We start from the raw sequence: 14,120 nt of genomic DNA, 5'->3' as shown, positions 1-14,120 counted from the left end.
AAAGGGTAGAAGCCAGTCTTAATGAGATATCCCCAGGGGTTCAGGGCTCTAGTATTGAAAAACATAGTGCAATTAGCTATCATCTGGGCCTGTCTTTGACCCAGGAGGTAAGGGAATGGGGTGATATAGGCATACTGAGGGTGACACAGCTAATGTGCACCACTCACATTGTCTGTATTATGTTTGAATGGCAAGCAGAGGCCACAGCACTGGTGCACTTGGGAATCCAAACCCAGCTCTCCTGGAAAGCCCACGTGATGCTGGGCATAGGCACCTGCCTACTACTTGGACCTCAGATGTCTGTCAACTACAGCTAGGGCTACATGGCACCAACATTCCCAGATAGAGGTATTCTGGGATGGGGCACTCTCTCTGCACCCTAAGGATTCTGCTTAGAAGTGTCAGTTACTTGTTATCAAGTGGCAGAGAAGTCTAATTGCTTGCTCAAAGGAGGAGGTCCATCTTACCATCTTGGGCTGAGTTCTTGGGACTGTCTTCTTTTTGTTGGACGACAGCTTTTGGAATTCTATGCCAGAATGTTAGGTCCCTTTAATTAATTTAATTGATTAATCCCTTTAATTTAATTAATTAATCCCTTTAATTTAATTTAATTTAATTTAATTATCTATTTGAGACTGGGTCTGTCACTCAGGCTGGAATGCAATGGTGCAATCATGGCTCACTGCAGCTTTAACCTCTTGTGCTCAAGCCATCCTCCCACCTCAGCCTCCTGAGTAGCTGAGACGACAGGCACACACCACCATTCCCAGCTACTTTTTTTTTTTTTTTTGGTAGAAACAGAGTCTCACTATGTTGCCGAGGCTGGTCTTGAACTCCTGGGCTCAAATGATCCAATCCTTCTACCTTGCCTTCCCAAAGTACTGGAATTAGAGGTGTGAGCCACTGCACCAGGCCTAGGCTCCCTTTATACAGAGCAAAGTCTCCTAGGAGACCTTGTTTCCCAATCTCTTGCTCCCACCTAAGTTTACTGAGCTTGCCCAAGAAGCACTTGCTAGAGAAGAGTAAACTGAGACCAATATTGCCAACATCTGGCTCTTCCAGTCACCAGACAAATCTCTCCTCTACTTCCTGCATTGGGAAAGTGTTATTATTAACCTATGCATGGGATCTTCTCTTTAGATTTATACCTAGACTGAGTCTTTTGCCCTAAATATAGCAGTAGATGCATTCATGTTTTATGGGATAGAGCTTTTTATCAAATGATAGATGCATAAAGATGTTCTTCCATCTTTTAGCGAAAAATGCAATAACCCAAAGTGATAAAGATATAGTGCATACGATAGTAGCTTATATGTATAACATATAAATTAAATACATACATAGCATATAACTATGTAGCATGTTAAAGGGAACACAGAAAGAATGTGAAAAGAAAAATTTCACTGGATTTTTATACAGGTCATATTAGTTTGCTCTGGCTGCCATAACAAGATACCATGAACTGAGTGGCTTAAACAATGGAAATTGATTGTCTCACAGTTATGGAGGCCTAAAGTCCAAAATCAAGGTGTCAGCAGGGCTGATTCCTTCCAGGGTCTGTGAGGGAGAATTGTTCCGGGCCTCTCTCATCACTTCCGGTGGTTTGCTGGCAAGCTTTGGTGCTCCTTGGCTTCTGCCCCATCACCCCAATCTGAGTCTTCATCACAAGGTATGCTCCCTATGTGTGTGCCTGTGTTCAAATTTCTCCTTTTTACAAGGACAGCCTTATTGGCTTAGGAGCCCACCCTACTCCAATATGATCTCATCTTAACAAATTACATCTGCAGTGACCCTATTTCCAAATAAGGTCACATTCTGAGATCCTGGGGGTCAGGACTCCAACATATGAAATTGGGGGAATGGGGGACAGCTCAAACCATAACACATATGTTTTGGGAAAGAATATGTCTGCATTTAAGACACACATCAAAAAAGGCATCACAGAGCAAGTTCTCTCTTTCAACAATTATTTTTCCTTTGTGTCAAAGTATTAAATGAATACTCATTGAAAGTCTGAAGAAAGAATGTGGTGGAGTTAAAAGACATATGCATGACCACGGGTGAAGTGTGAGACTTGAGCCACAGGCCTGACCCCTTTTACCATGGGAAGAGATGATGTGTAAACCTACTGCAGCCCATTAGGCCATTTTGTTTTCTCTTTTTTGCTGTATTCCCATATGCCTACCTCACTGTACTAACAATTCAGAGCTCAAACAAATCCTCAGAGATCACAGTTTCAACATGGTTACAGAAAACTAATTAACTAATTATAATGCTAGGGTCTCTAATCTCTAGTGAAACATGCAGACTGAGAGGGGACCATTTAGAGGGGACAGCTATTTTTCATCATCAAAATTATGGAAGGAAATCCCAAGTGTCAGAACAATAAAACTCAGAAATAAAGGAAAGCATTGCTCATTTTAAAAGTTTTCATTCTCATTATGATATATCACCGTCATAAAATATCCCTTTGCTGTGACAGACTTCTAAAATAACTTTGTAAAGTTATGCTAATGCTTCAAAAATTATAAAAATGCTCATTGTTGAAAATACGGGGGGTGAACAAAAAAACAAAAACTGGCCATAATCTTATCACTAGAAGATAATAACATAATATTTTGGTGTAAATCCTTTTACTTTCTCATTTATTGAATATTTCATTAAATTCTTAGGGATTTTTAATAGTTTTTTAGGATACAGAAATAAAATATATATCCCTGTGCAAATAATTTAGGTGTTACAGGAAAAAAGGATAAAGAAGAAAAAATAAAATAACTGGTAATTCTAGAGAAATAGCCACTGTTCACATTTTGGTGAGCTTTCTTCCAGTCACTTTGTATGTCCATTACATTGCCATGTGTTTGGATGCTCCACAGAGACTGCCATACCCACAGCCCCCTTCTGAAGAGTTTTCCACTTGGTTCGCTGTCACTGGTCTGACCACAGAATACTGGCTAAAGGATAGGTGCCTGACATAGGGACAGCCAATCTATAGACCAGCCAGCAACCTATGAGGGCCCTGGTTAGAGATCTCTACCCAAGAGAGGCACCCCATAGTAGATGGCAATTGACCCAACCAGCCAGATCTTTGTGAAAATTTGTTTTCAAGACCTACAGCGAGATGGTCAGCTGCAGTGACAGGAGCAACTGAAGGAGAAACAAAATGTAGTAGAATGTTCTCAAAAGCACAGTGCTACAATCAGCAATGGAGGCTCTGTTGTGGTCTATATGGGGCCCTCAGCATAAACATTTTCAGCTTTTGAGTCACACTATGACATATTAAACACTGAGACCCTGAAATGGCCTTTTATGTATCGCACTTCCATTGGTAAACATTTTGAAATACAGCATCATACTAATCAGAATGGTTGGTTGCAAATACAGACACTCTTTGGCCAAGGTGAATATTAAAAAGGGAATTAGTGGAAGGCTACGGGGTACTTTATGAAATTAGTGGAAACTAGAGAACCTGGCCTTAAAATGAGGCGGGAACAAAAGTAAGCTAGGAACCAAGAACACAGCCGAATCACAGTACAGAAAGAGATTAGCAGAACATCATTGCCTGCCTTACCACAATGGATGTCTGTGCTCTTCCTCTGAAATCTCGGTTCTTCTGCTACTGGTGACTTGAAGAGCCTCTAACTGCCCCTGTGTCTTTCTATCACTCCCTCAAGATTCAAGGTCCCAGATAAAAGCTTCCAAAGGTGAACCTAGGTTATATGCCTGGGCCCTCCATAGAGGGGCAGGGTCTACTCCCTTCAAATTCTACAGCGGGAGTTAGGGCCCTGCTTCCCAGTTTTAGGATTTCTCTGAAGGTTAGAGATGAGTACCATAATTTTAACTAACCAGAAAATAGCCAATTCCATCCAACAAAACACCTCAACTCACCTCTTTTCAGGATATGGTCCAAATGGAGGTTTAAAATAGTCTTCACAAAGATCAAAACTCTTCCGGAGTTCTTCTAAAGTTGTATAATAGTGTAGACCACTGGTGAGAGGTGCTGGTACTGGACCCCTGGAATTGGAAATTAAAAAAAAAAAAAACCAAAGGATTTTGTAAAGATACCAAGTGTACACACATGTATACCTAAATATCCCAGATAAACGCAAATGCCAATGAGATCTATGTGAAATAATGTAATATATCCACTCAGAAACATTCACATCAGAGCTTGTCTAAGTCATTGGCATCATTACATTCTAATTTGAAGGTTAAGTAAATATTCATTGCTGTGAATATTCCATAGCCATTAAAGTACTAATATAGGCAAATTATCTTCCTGGAGATTCCCTAGTCCATTTGTTATGCAAGGGCTAGCAATATAACAACTGCTATAAGAGTTAAAAATAGGTGTTTTCCAACTTTATTTATAATCTAATGCTTTGAAATGGTATCCAAGTAAAATATTTCTAAAAATTCTACCATTATACGTTCAACTAAACTCTAGCATAAAATATCCTTTTTCATCTATTCATGTGTGCTGTATGCAAGTCTGTTCCCTCAGACTGACTTGAAAGAAAAAGAATTAGCCATTTTTCGTGAATAAACCCTGCTGTTCTTCAGACTTGCTAGAGTTGTTATGTGCAAAGCAGCCCAGTTGCATATAAATGCAGGCAAATTCAAAGCATCTATCTGCCTTTGTGATGACCCATTTGGAACTCATATTTAAAATTGCATAGTTTCTCTGTCCAGAGTGTTCGAACAGGCCTGGCATTCTGCTGGGCAGTGGTCACCTAGGCCCAGCTTCAGCTGCTCTGGGGGACAGTGTCTCACTCCTGGCCACCATCCTCCCAACCCCCCATACAAATTTGCATATATCACACAGCCTGTCTTTTGAATCTGACTATCCAAAGATAGCCTACCAACATGAAGAAAATTAATCACTCTGTTTTGACATGGTAGCAAACAAGTGAACAAAAATGTAATTTTATTTATATTGATTAAAGATTCTCAATAGATAACTTAAAATTACAAACAATAAAAAGAACCGAAACAATCATGCAAGGGAAAGGATAGACGATAGTTAAAGGTGGTGAAGCCACAACTCCAGATTAATCACCCGTCTTCTTCTTGCAAAGAAATATTCTTGGCAATTTTCAAAAAATCATCAGTTTCTAGTAGCTATGAGCATATTGTGCCTTTTAAAAATGTATACAAATGAAAAGGAAATACAACTTCTAGAACTGGGTTTACTGCTGAATCACTGGGTCCATTTTAGGACAGAGGTCTCTGTTTATGTTCACGATTTCGGATTCATTTGATCTATTTGAACACTAGGAAATCAATCTAAAGTTGCTCATGTGATAAATTGCTACCTTTGAAATAGGAGTGTGTGATCAGGGCGTATCCTTCCCATTAGAGCTTGCCGGGCTGCCTCATGCTGTCTGTGTATAGAATCTCTTTCCTAGGTAAGAAATGTCATTAGAAAATTGCATTGATGTTAAAAATGTCAGATGATTAAAACATCTATAATAATTCTCTTTGGTACTAGAGATTGACAAATATGTGGAAAGAAAAAGGGGGAAAAGGCATAAAAAACAATTGATATTCACTCAGGAAAAAGAAAAGAACCAACTTTATAAATAAAGCCAAAGTATTTTTATAAAGACTGTAATATAATATATAAACTCTATTTGACATCTAAATAATAATATGGCAATTTTTATTCACATTTTATGTGTGCATTTTTATCTTTCTAATGAGATTATAAACTTCTCAAAGGTACAGACTATTATGGTCTTTTTAGTCTTCCCAGATCTCAGCACATATAGTAGCTAACTGATTGAATTAACACAGCCACCAAAGTTTAATTATGATCCGGAAATAGGAAAAATTTATGGGGGCGGTCTTTCTCTCATTATTTCACAAATATCACTATCATTGTTTAGTAAGCATTTAATGGGGATACAGATACATACAAGATAGTCTCTGCATTCAAAAGGTTTATGGTCTGGTGGCAAAAGGCAACAAACAAGGAGGAAATAAAACCCAGATGGCACATGTTGTTTTATAAATAACAGAGGATGCATTGATACACAGATCACCTGATGGAGTATGACCTATTTAGCAACTGTCCAGATACTGGATTTCCTCCCTTAAAGCAAACCTAATACATAAAGTTCTTAATTTACAGAAAAGATAAATTAACAAGTGATTCTTTGTTTTACATAAAAGACTTACTGACAAGAGGATTTATAATGGTATTTATTTAAACAGCAAGTACACTTAAAATACATTAATCTTTGCATTGTATGTATTTTGCTTCCAGTAACTTAATCTGAAATAAGCCTTGCTGTTTTGATTTTTATGTCATTACCAGGCTCCACTATAAATTGGCATTCACTTAAAATTTCACAAGAAATAACAACAAACAAGCGTGCAAGGGAAAGGACAGACGATAGTTAAAGGTGGTGAAACCACAACTCCAGATTAATCACCTGTCTTAGCCTTGGGGGCTAGCATAGTTTCAAGTGTTTGTTTGCGTGTCTTTAGGGGAAGTTTTTAAAAATCAATTTTTAAGAATTAAGTTGATGTGATTGGAAAAACATTTTTGCATCACAATAACTGATCTGTAGCGATGCCAAGACTGACACACCTAACATCGCTGGAAATAAGTCATATCCCAGAGAGATCAGAATCCCTTTTGTCACTGCTGTATCCCGTGCACACGGCACACACACTTTAGCACAAAGCAGGACCTCAATAAACCACTTTAATGTACAACAGTATAAATTTGGGGGGGGATAAGATAAAGAGTGAATAATGTTTACCATTTTTTATAACCTGGATTAGAATTTGCTGTCAACTGTTCCTAGCTTGAAAAAGTCTAGGTCAAGCTTTTGAAATTGTTCCTTAGAGACCATGACACATGAGCGCTAACGTGGGCTCACTGAACACACTCTCTGGCGGATACTTGATTACCAAAATCATTTGACTTTTTCCCTGAGCTCTGTGTTTCTATGTAAACAAGATGAGGAGAAAATTGTATTGGGAAAGTCAGGGGAGGATGTAATGAAAGAAGAAAGGAACAAGCCCTATTTACATTTCACCATTTACAAACTACAGGTTTAAATAATTCCATGAATAGATCTAAATAGCTTGACTTTACTATAAAATAACTATATATTAACCAAGTCTGCTGTGAATTCACTTTATGTTTTGTGTTTGTTGTTATTCACTCTCCCGTGAATTTATTATTTTGCTGGGAATCACTTTATAGTAGTACACCATTTACTACTGTGATTTCATTGTATACCGCCCTTACTTTTTCCCTTATTTATGCTTAATTTATATTTTATTATAACTGAGAAGATGACAGTGGTAGTGGCAGCATACTTTTTGGATCTTCTAGAATTCCACATAAAAATAAACATAGCAACTAAATAGCGAAATCAAAAACATGTCAAAAAACTTACAACAAAACCAGGTGACAGGGTATCTCCTCAAACCCCAAAATACAGGTGGGGCTTTCATAACCACAACACCTGCATGGTATCAGTATCTATGCAGGAGGAAGCCAGATGATAGCCACAACACCTGCATGATGTGAGTGTCTATGCAGAAGGAAGCTGAAGGAAGCAGCATGGTGACTGAAAGACCTGGAAACAAGGGAATGCCAAGACAGCTGAAAAATATTCACTGAAAAGCAAAGCAGGGCAATCTGGGAACCACAGCTGAAATAGAAGAGGGGTTGTTCCCATTCCAGTAGTGTTTGAGTATAAGAAGTCATAGGAACTTTTTATTTATTTATTTATTTTTGTTTTGTTTTGTTTTTTGTTTGTTTTTATTATTATACTTTAAGTTCTAGGGTACATGTGCACAACGTGCAGGTTTGTTACATATATATACATGTGCCATGTTGGTGTGCTGCATCCATTAACTCGTCATTTACATTAGGTATATCTCCTAATGCTATCCCTCCCCCTGCCCCCCACTCCTGTGATGTTCCCCACCCTGTGTCCAAGTGTTCTCATTGTTCAATTCCCACCTATAAGTGAGAACATGCAGTGTTTGATTTTCTGTCCTTGTGATAGTTTGCTCAGAATGATGGTTTCTAGCTTCATCCATGTCCCTACAAAGGACATGAACTCATCCTTTTTTATGGCTGCGTAGTATTCGTGGTGTATATGTGCCACATTTTCTTAATCCAGTCTATCATTGATGGACATTTGCGTTGGTTCCAAGTCTTTGCTATTGTGAATAGTGCTGCAATAAACATATGTGTGCATGTGTCTTTATAGCAGCATCATTTAAATCCTTTGGGTATATGCCCAGTAATGGGATGGCTGGGTCAAATGGTATTTCTAGTTCTAGATGCTTGAGGAATCACCACACTGTCTTCCACAATGGTTGAACTAGTTTACAGTCCCACCAATAGTGTAAAAGCATTCCTATTTCTCCACATCCTCTCCAGCACCTGTTGTTTCCTGACTTTTTAATGATCACCATTCTAACTGGTGTGAGATGGTATCTCATTGTGGTTTTGATTTGCATTTCTCTAATGGCCAGTAATGATGAGCATGTTTTCATGTGTCTGTTGACTGCATAAATGTCTTCTTTTGAGAAGTGTCTGTTCATATCCTTTGCCCAACTTTTGATGGGGTTGTTTGATTTTTTTCTTGTAAATTTGTTTAAGTTCTTTGTAGATTCTGGATATTAGCCCTTTGTCAGATGGGTAGATTTTAAAAATTTTCTCCCATTCTGTAGGTTGCCTGTTCACTATGATGGTAGTTTCTTTTGCTGTGAAGAAGCTCTTTAGTTTAATTAGATCCCATTTGTCAATTTTGGCTTTTGTTGCCATTGCTTTTGGTGTTTTAGTCATGAAGTCCTTGCCCACACCTATGTCTTGAATGGTATTGCCTAGGTTTTCTTCTAGGATTTTTATGGTTTTCGGTCTAACATTTAAGTCTTTAATCCATCTTGAATTAATTTTTGTATAAGGTGTAAGGAAGAGATTCAGTTTCAGCTTTCTACATATGGCTAGCCAGTTTTCCCAGCACCATTTATTAAATAGGGAATCCTTTCCCCATAGCTTGTTTTTGTCAGGTTTGTCAAAGATCAGATGGTTGTAGATGTGTGGTATTAATTCCAAGGGCTCTATTCTGTTCCATTGGTCTATATCTCTGTTTTGGTACCAGTACCATGCTGTTTTGGTTACTGTAGACTTGTAGTATAGTTTGAAGTCAGGTAGCGTGATGCCTCCAGCTTTGTTCTTTTGGCTTAGGATTGTCTTGGCAATGCGGGCTCTTTTTTGGTTCCATATGAACTTTAAAGTAGTTTTTTCCAATTCTGTGAAGAAAGTGATTGGTAGCTTGATGGGGATGGCATTGAATCTATAAATTACCTTGGGCAGTATGGCCATTTTCACAATATTGATTCTTCCTATCCATGAGCATGGAATGTTCTTCCATTTGTTTGTGTCCTCTTTTATTTTGTTGAGCAGTGGTTTGTAGTTCTCCTTGAAGAGGTCCTTCACATCCCTTGTAAGTTGGATTCCTAGGTATTTTATTCTCTTTGAAGCAATTGCGAATGGGAGTTCACTCATGATTTGACTCTCTGTTTGTCTGTTATTGGTGTATAGGAATGCTTGTGATTTTTGCACATTGATTTTGTATCCTGAGACCTTGCTGAAGCTGCTCATCAGCTTAAGGAGATTTTGGGCTGAGACGATGGGGTTTTCTAAATATAAAATCATGTCGTCTGCAAACAGGGACAGTTTGACTTCCTCTTTTCCTAATTGAATACCCTTTATTTCTTTCTCCTGCCTGATTGCCCTGGCCAGAACTTCCAACACTATGTTGAATAGGAGTGGTGAGAGAGGGCATCCCTGTCTTATTCCAGTTTTCAAAGGGAATGCTTCCAGTTTTTGCCCATTCAGTATGATATTGGCTGTGGGTTTGTCATAAATAGCTCTTATTATTTTGAGATGTGTCCCATCAATACCTAGTTTATTGACAGTTTTTAGCATGAAGGGCTGTTGAATTTTGTCAAAGGCCTTTTCTGCATGTATTGAGATAATCATGTGGTTTTTGTCTTTGGTTCTGTTTATATGATGGATTACGTTTATTGATTTGCGTATGTTGAACCAGCCTTTCATCCCAGGGATGAAGCCAACTTGATCGTGGTGGATAAGCTTTATGATGTGCTGCTGAATTTGATTTGCCAGTATTTTATTGAGGATTTTTGCATCGATGATCATCATGGATATTGGTCTAAATTCTCTTTTTTTTTGTTGTGTCTCTGCCAGGCTTTGGTATCAGGATGATGTTGGCTTCATAAAATGAATTAGGGAGGATTCCCTCTTTTGTTATTGATTGGAATAATTTCAGAAGGAATGGTACCAGCTCCTCTTGATACCTCTGGTAGAATTTAGGTGTGAATCCATCTGGTCCTGGACTTTTTTTGGTTGGTAGGCTATTATTGCCGCAATTTCAGAATCTGTTATTGGTCTATTCAGGGATTCAGCTTCTTCCTGGTTTAGTCTTGGGAGGGTGTATGTGTCCAGGAATTTATCCATTTCTTCTAGATTTTCTAGTTTATTTGCATAGAGGTGTTTATAGTATTCTCTGATGATAGTTTGTATTTCTGTGGGATCCGTGGTGATATCCCCTTTATCATTTTTTATTGCATCTATTTGATTCTTCTCTCTTTTCTTCTTTATTAGTCTTGCTAGCGGTCTATCAATTGTGTTGATCCTTTCAAAAAATCAGCTCCTGGATTCATTGATTTTTGAAGGGTTTTTTGTGTCTCTATCTCCTTCAGTTCTGCTCTGATCTCAGTTATTTCTTGCCTTCTGCTAGCTTTTGAATGTGTTTGCTCTTGCTTCTCTAGTTCTTTTAATTGTGATGTTAGGGTGTCAATTTTAGATCTTTCCTGCTTTCTCTTGTGGGCATTTAGTGCTATAAATTTCCCTCTACACACTGCTTTGAATGTGTCCCAGATTCTGGTATGTTGTGTCTTTGTTCTCATTGGTTTCAAAGAACATCTTTATTTCTGCCTTCATTTTATTATGTACCCAGTAGTCATTCAGGAGCAGGTGGTTCAGTTTCCATGTAGTTGAGTGGTTTTGAGTGAGTTTCTTAATCCTGAGCTCTAGTTTGATTGCACTGTTGTCTGAGAGACAGTTTGTTATAATTTCTGTTCTTTTACATTTTCTGAGGAGTGCTTTACTTCCAACTATGTGGTCAATTTTGGAATAAGTGTGATGTGGTGCTGAGAAGAATGTATATTCTGTTGATTTGGGGTGGAGAGTTCTGTAGATGTCTCTTAGGTCTGCTTGGTGCAGAGCTGAGTTCAATTCCTGGATATCCCTGTTAACTTTCTGTCTCATTGATCTGTCTAATGTTGACAGTAGGGTGTTAAAGTCTCCCATTATTATTTTGTGGGAGTCTAAGTCTCTATATAGGTCTCTAAGGACTTGCTTTATGAATCTGGGTGCTCCTGTATTGGCTGCATATATATTTAGGATAGTTAGCTCTTCTTGTTGAATTGATCCTTTTACCATTATGTAATGGCCTTCTTTGTCTCTTTTGATCTTTGTTGGTTTAAAGTCTGTTTTATCAGAGACTAGGATTGCAACCCCTGCTTTTTTTTCTGTTTTCCATTTGCTTGGTAGATCTTCCTCCATCCCTTTATTTTGAGCCTATGTGTGTCTCTGCATGTGAGATGGGTCTCCTGAATACAGCACACGGATGGGTCTTGACTCTTTATCCAATTTGCCAGTCTGTGTCTTTTAATTGGAGCATTTAGCCCATTTACATTTAAGGTTAATATTGTTACGTGTGAAGTTGATCCTGTAATTATGATGTTAACTGGTTATTTTGCTCATTAGTTGATGCAGTTTCTTCCTAGCATCGATGGTCTTTACAATTTGGCATGTTTTTGCAGTGGCTGGTACTGATTGTTCCTTTCCATTTTAGTGCTTCCTTCAGGAGCTCTTGTAAGGCAGGCCTGGTGGTGACAAAATCTCTTAGCATTTGTTTGTCTGTAAAGGATTTTATTTCTCCTTCACTTATGAAGCTTAGTTTGGCTGGATATGAAATTCTGGGTTGAAAATTCTTTTCTTTAAGAATGTTGAATATTGGCCCCCACTCTCTTCTGGCTTGTAGAGTTTCTGCTGAGATATCCGCTGTTATTCTGATGGGCTTCCCTTTGTGGGTAACCTGACCTTTCTCTCTGGCTGCCCTTACCATTTTTTCCGTCATTTCAAATTTGGTGAATCTGACAATTAAGTGTCTTGGAGTTGCTCTTCTAGAGGAGTATCTTTGTGGCATTCTCTGTATTTCCTGAATCTGAATGTTGGCCTGCCTCGCTAGGTTGGGGAAGTTCTCCTGGATAATATCCTGCAGACTGTTTTCCAACTTGGTTCCATTCTCCCAGTCACTTTCAGGTACACCAGTCAGACGTAGATTTGGTTTTTTCACATAGTCCCATATTTTTTGGAGGCTTTGTTCATTTCTTTTTACTCTTTTTTCTCTAAACTTCTCTTCTCGCTTCATTTCATTCATTTGATTTTCAATCACTGATACCCTTTCTTCCAGTTGATCAAATTGGCTACTGAAGCTTGTGCATGCATAACGTAGTTCTTGTGCCATGGTTTTCAGCTCCATCAGGTCATTTAAGAACTTCTCTACACTGTTTATTCTAGTTAGCCATTCGTCTAATCTTTCATCAAGGTTTTTAGCTTCTTTGCAATGGGTTCTAGCATCCTCCTTTAGCTTGGAGAAGTTTGTTATTACCGATCATCTGAAGCCTTCTTCTCTCGTCAAAGTCATTCTCCGTCCAGCTTTGTTCCATTGCTGGCAAGGAGCTGCGTTCCTTTGGAGGAGAAAAGGTGCTCTGATTTTTAGAATTTTCAGCTTTTCTGCTCTGGTTTCTCCCCATCTTTGTGGTTTTATCTACCTTTGGTCTTTGATGATGGTGACATACAGATGGGGTTTTGGTGTGGATGTCCTTTCTGTTTGTTAGTTTTCCTTCTAACAGTCAGAACCCTCAGCTGCAGGTCTGTCAGAGTTTGCTGGAGGTCCACTCCAGACCGTGTTTGCCTGGGTATCACCAGTGGAGGCTGCAGAACAGCAACTATTGCAGAACAGCAGATGTTGCTGACTGATCCTTCCTCTGGAAGCTTCGTCTCAGAGGGGCACCCGGCTGTATGAGGTGTCAGTTGGCCCCTACTGGGAGGTGCCTCCCAGTTAGGCTACTCGGGGGTCAGGGACCCACTTGAGGAGGCAGTCTGTCTGTTCTCAGATCTCAAACTCTGTGCTGGGAAAACCACTACTCTCTTCAAAGCTGTCAGACAGGGACGTTTAAGTCTGCAGAAGTTTCTGCTGCCTTTTATTCAGCTATGTCCTGCTCCCAGAGGTGGAGTCTACAGAGGCAGGCAGGCCTCCTTGAGCTGTGGTGGGCTCCACCCAGTTCGAGCTTCCCAGCCTCTTTGTTTACCTACTCAAGCCTCAGCAATGGCGGATGCCCCTCCCCCAGCCTCGCTGCCACCTTGCAGGTCGATCTCAGACCGCTGTGCTAGCAGTCAGTGAGGCTGCATGGGTGTGGGACCCTCCGAGCCAGGCACAGGATATAATCTCCTGGTGTGCCATTTGCTAAGGCCGTTGGAAAAGTGCAGTATTAGTGTGGGAGTGTCCCAATTTTCCAGGTACCATCTGTCATGGCTTCCCTTTGCTAGGAAAGGGAATTCCCCAACCCCTTGCACTTCCCGGGTGAGGCGATGCCCCACTCTGCTCTGTGGGCTGCACCCGCTGTCTGACAATCCCCAGCAAGATGAACCTGGTACCTCAGTTGGAAATGCAGAAATCACCCATCTTCTGTGTCGCTCATGCTGGGAGCTGCAGACTGGAGCTGTTCCTATTCAGCCATCTTGGAGCCTCCAGAAGTCATAAGAACTTCCAAAGGAGCTGGGTCAACCGTGAATTCTTGAAACTGACCCCCTAGGGCCCCTTGCTAAGATAGGCTCCGCACTCAGAGAAGGTGATGGGAGTGGAATAAAAATGTATTAGAATGGATCAAACAGAAACAAAAGAAAGAGAAGGCCTAGACCAAAGGGGTGGGGTCAGAGGAGAACAGAGCCAGGAAATCCCAGGAAGAAAGCCGTCATGTATTTTGATACT

The 14,120-nt window shown here is 39.7% G+C and overlaps 1 protein-coding gene across 4 annotated transcripts in view; it reads right to left on the bottom strand.

The window, feature by feature from the left end:
* Positions 1–14,120, bottom strand: part of LRGUK (leucine rich repeats and guanylate kinase domain containing) — a 154,160-nt gene that overhangs the window by 25,916 nt on the left and 114,124 nt on the right. For all 4 annotated transcript variants that reach the window (XM_055115385.2, XM_055115386.2, XM_055115383.2 and 1 more), the window contains exons 17-18: positions 5,316–5,404; positions 3,889–4,014 (exon numbers count right to left, since the gene is read on the bottom strand). In XM_055115385.2, the coding sequence (XP_054971360.1) occupies positions 3,889–4,014; positions 5,316–5,404 (215 nt within the window). The remainder of the gene's footprint in view (positions 1–3,888; positions 4,015–5,315; positions 5,405–14,120) is intronic.

Source organism: Pan paniscus, chromosome 6, assembly GCF_029289425.2.
Source record: "Pan paniscus chromosome 6, NHGRI_mPanPan1-v2.0_pri, whole genome shotgun sequence".
In the NCBI taxonomy this organism is placed as follows: domain Eukaryota; kingdom Metazoa; phylum Chordata; class Mammalia; order Primates; family Hominidae; genus Pan; species Pan paniscus.
This window is presented reverse-complemented; position numbering and strand designations above follow the sequence as displayed.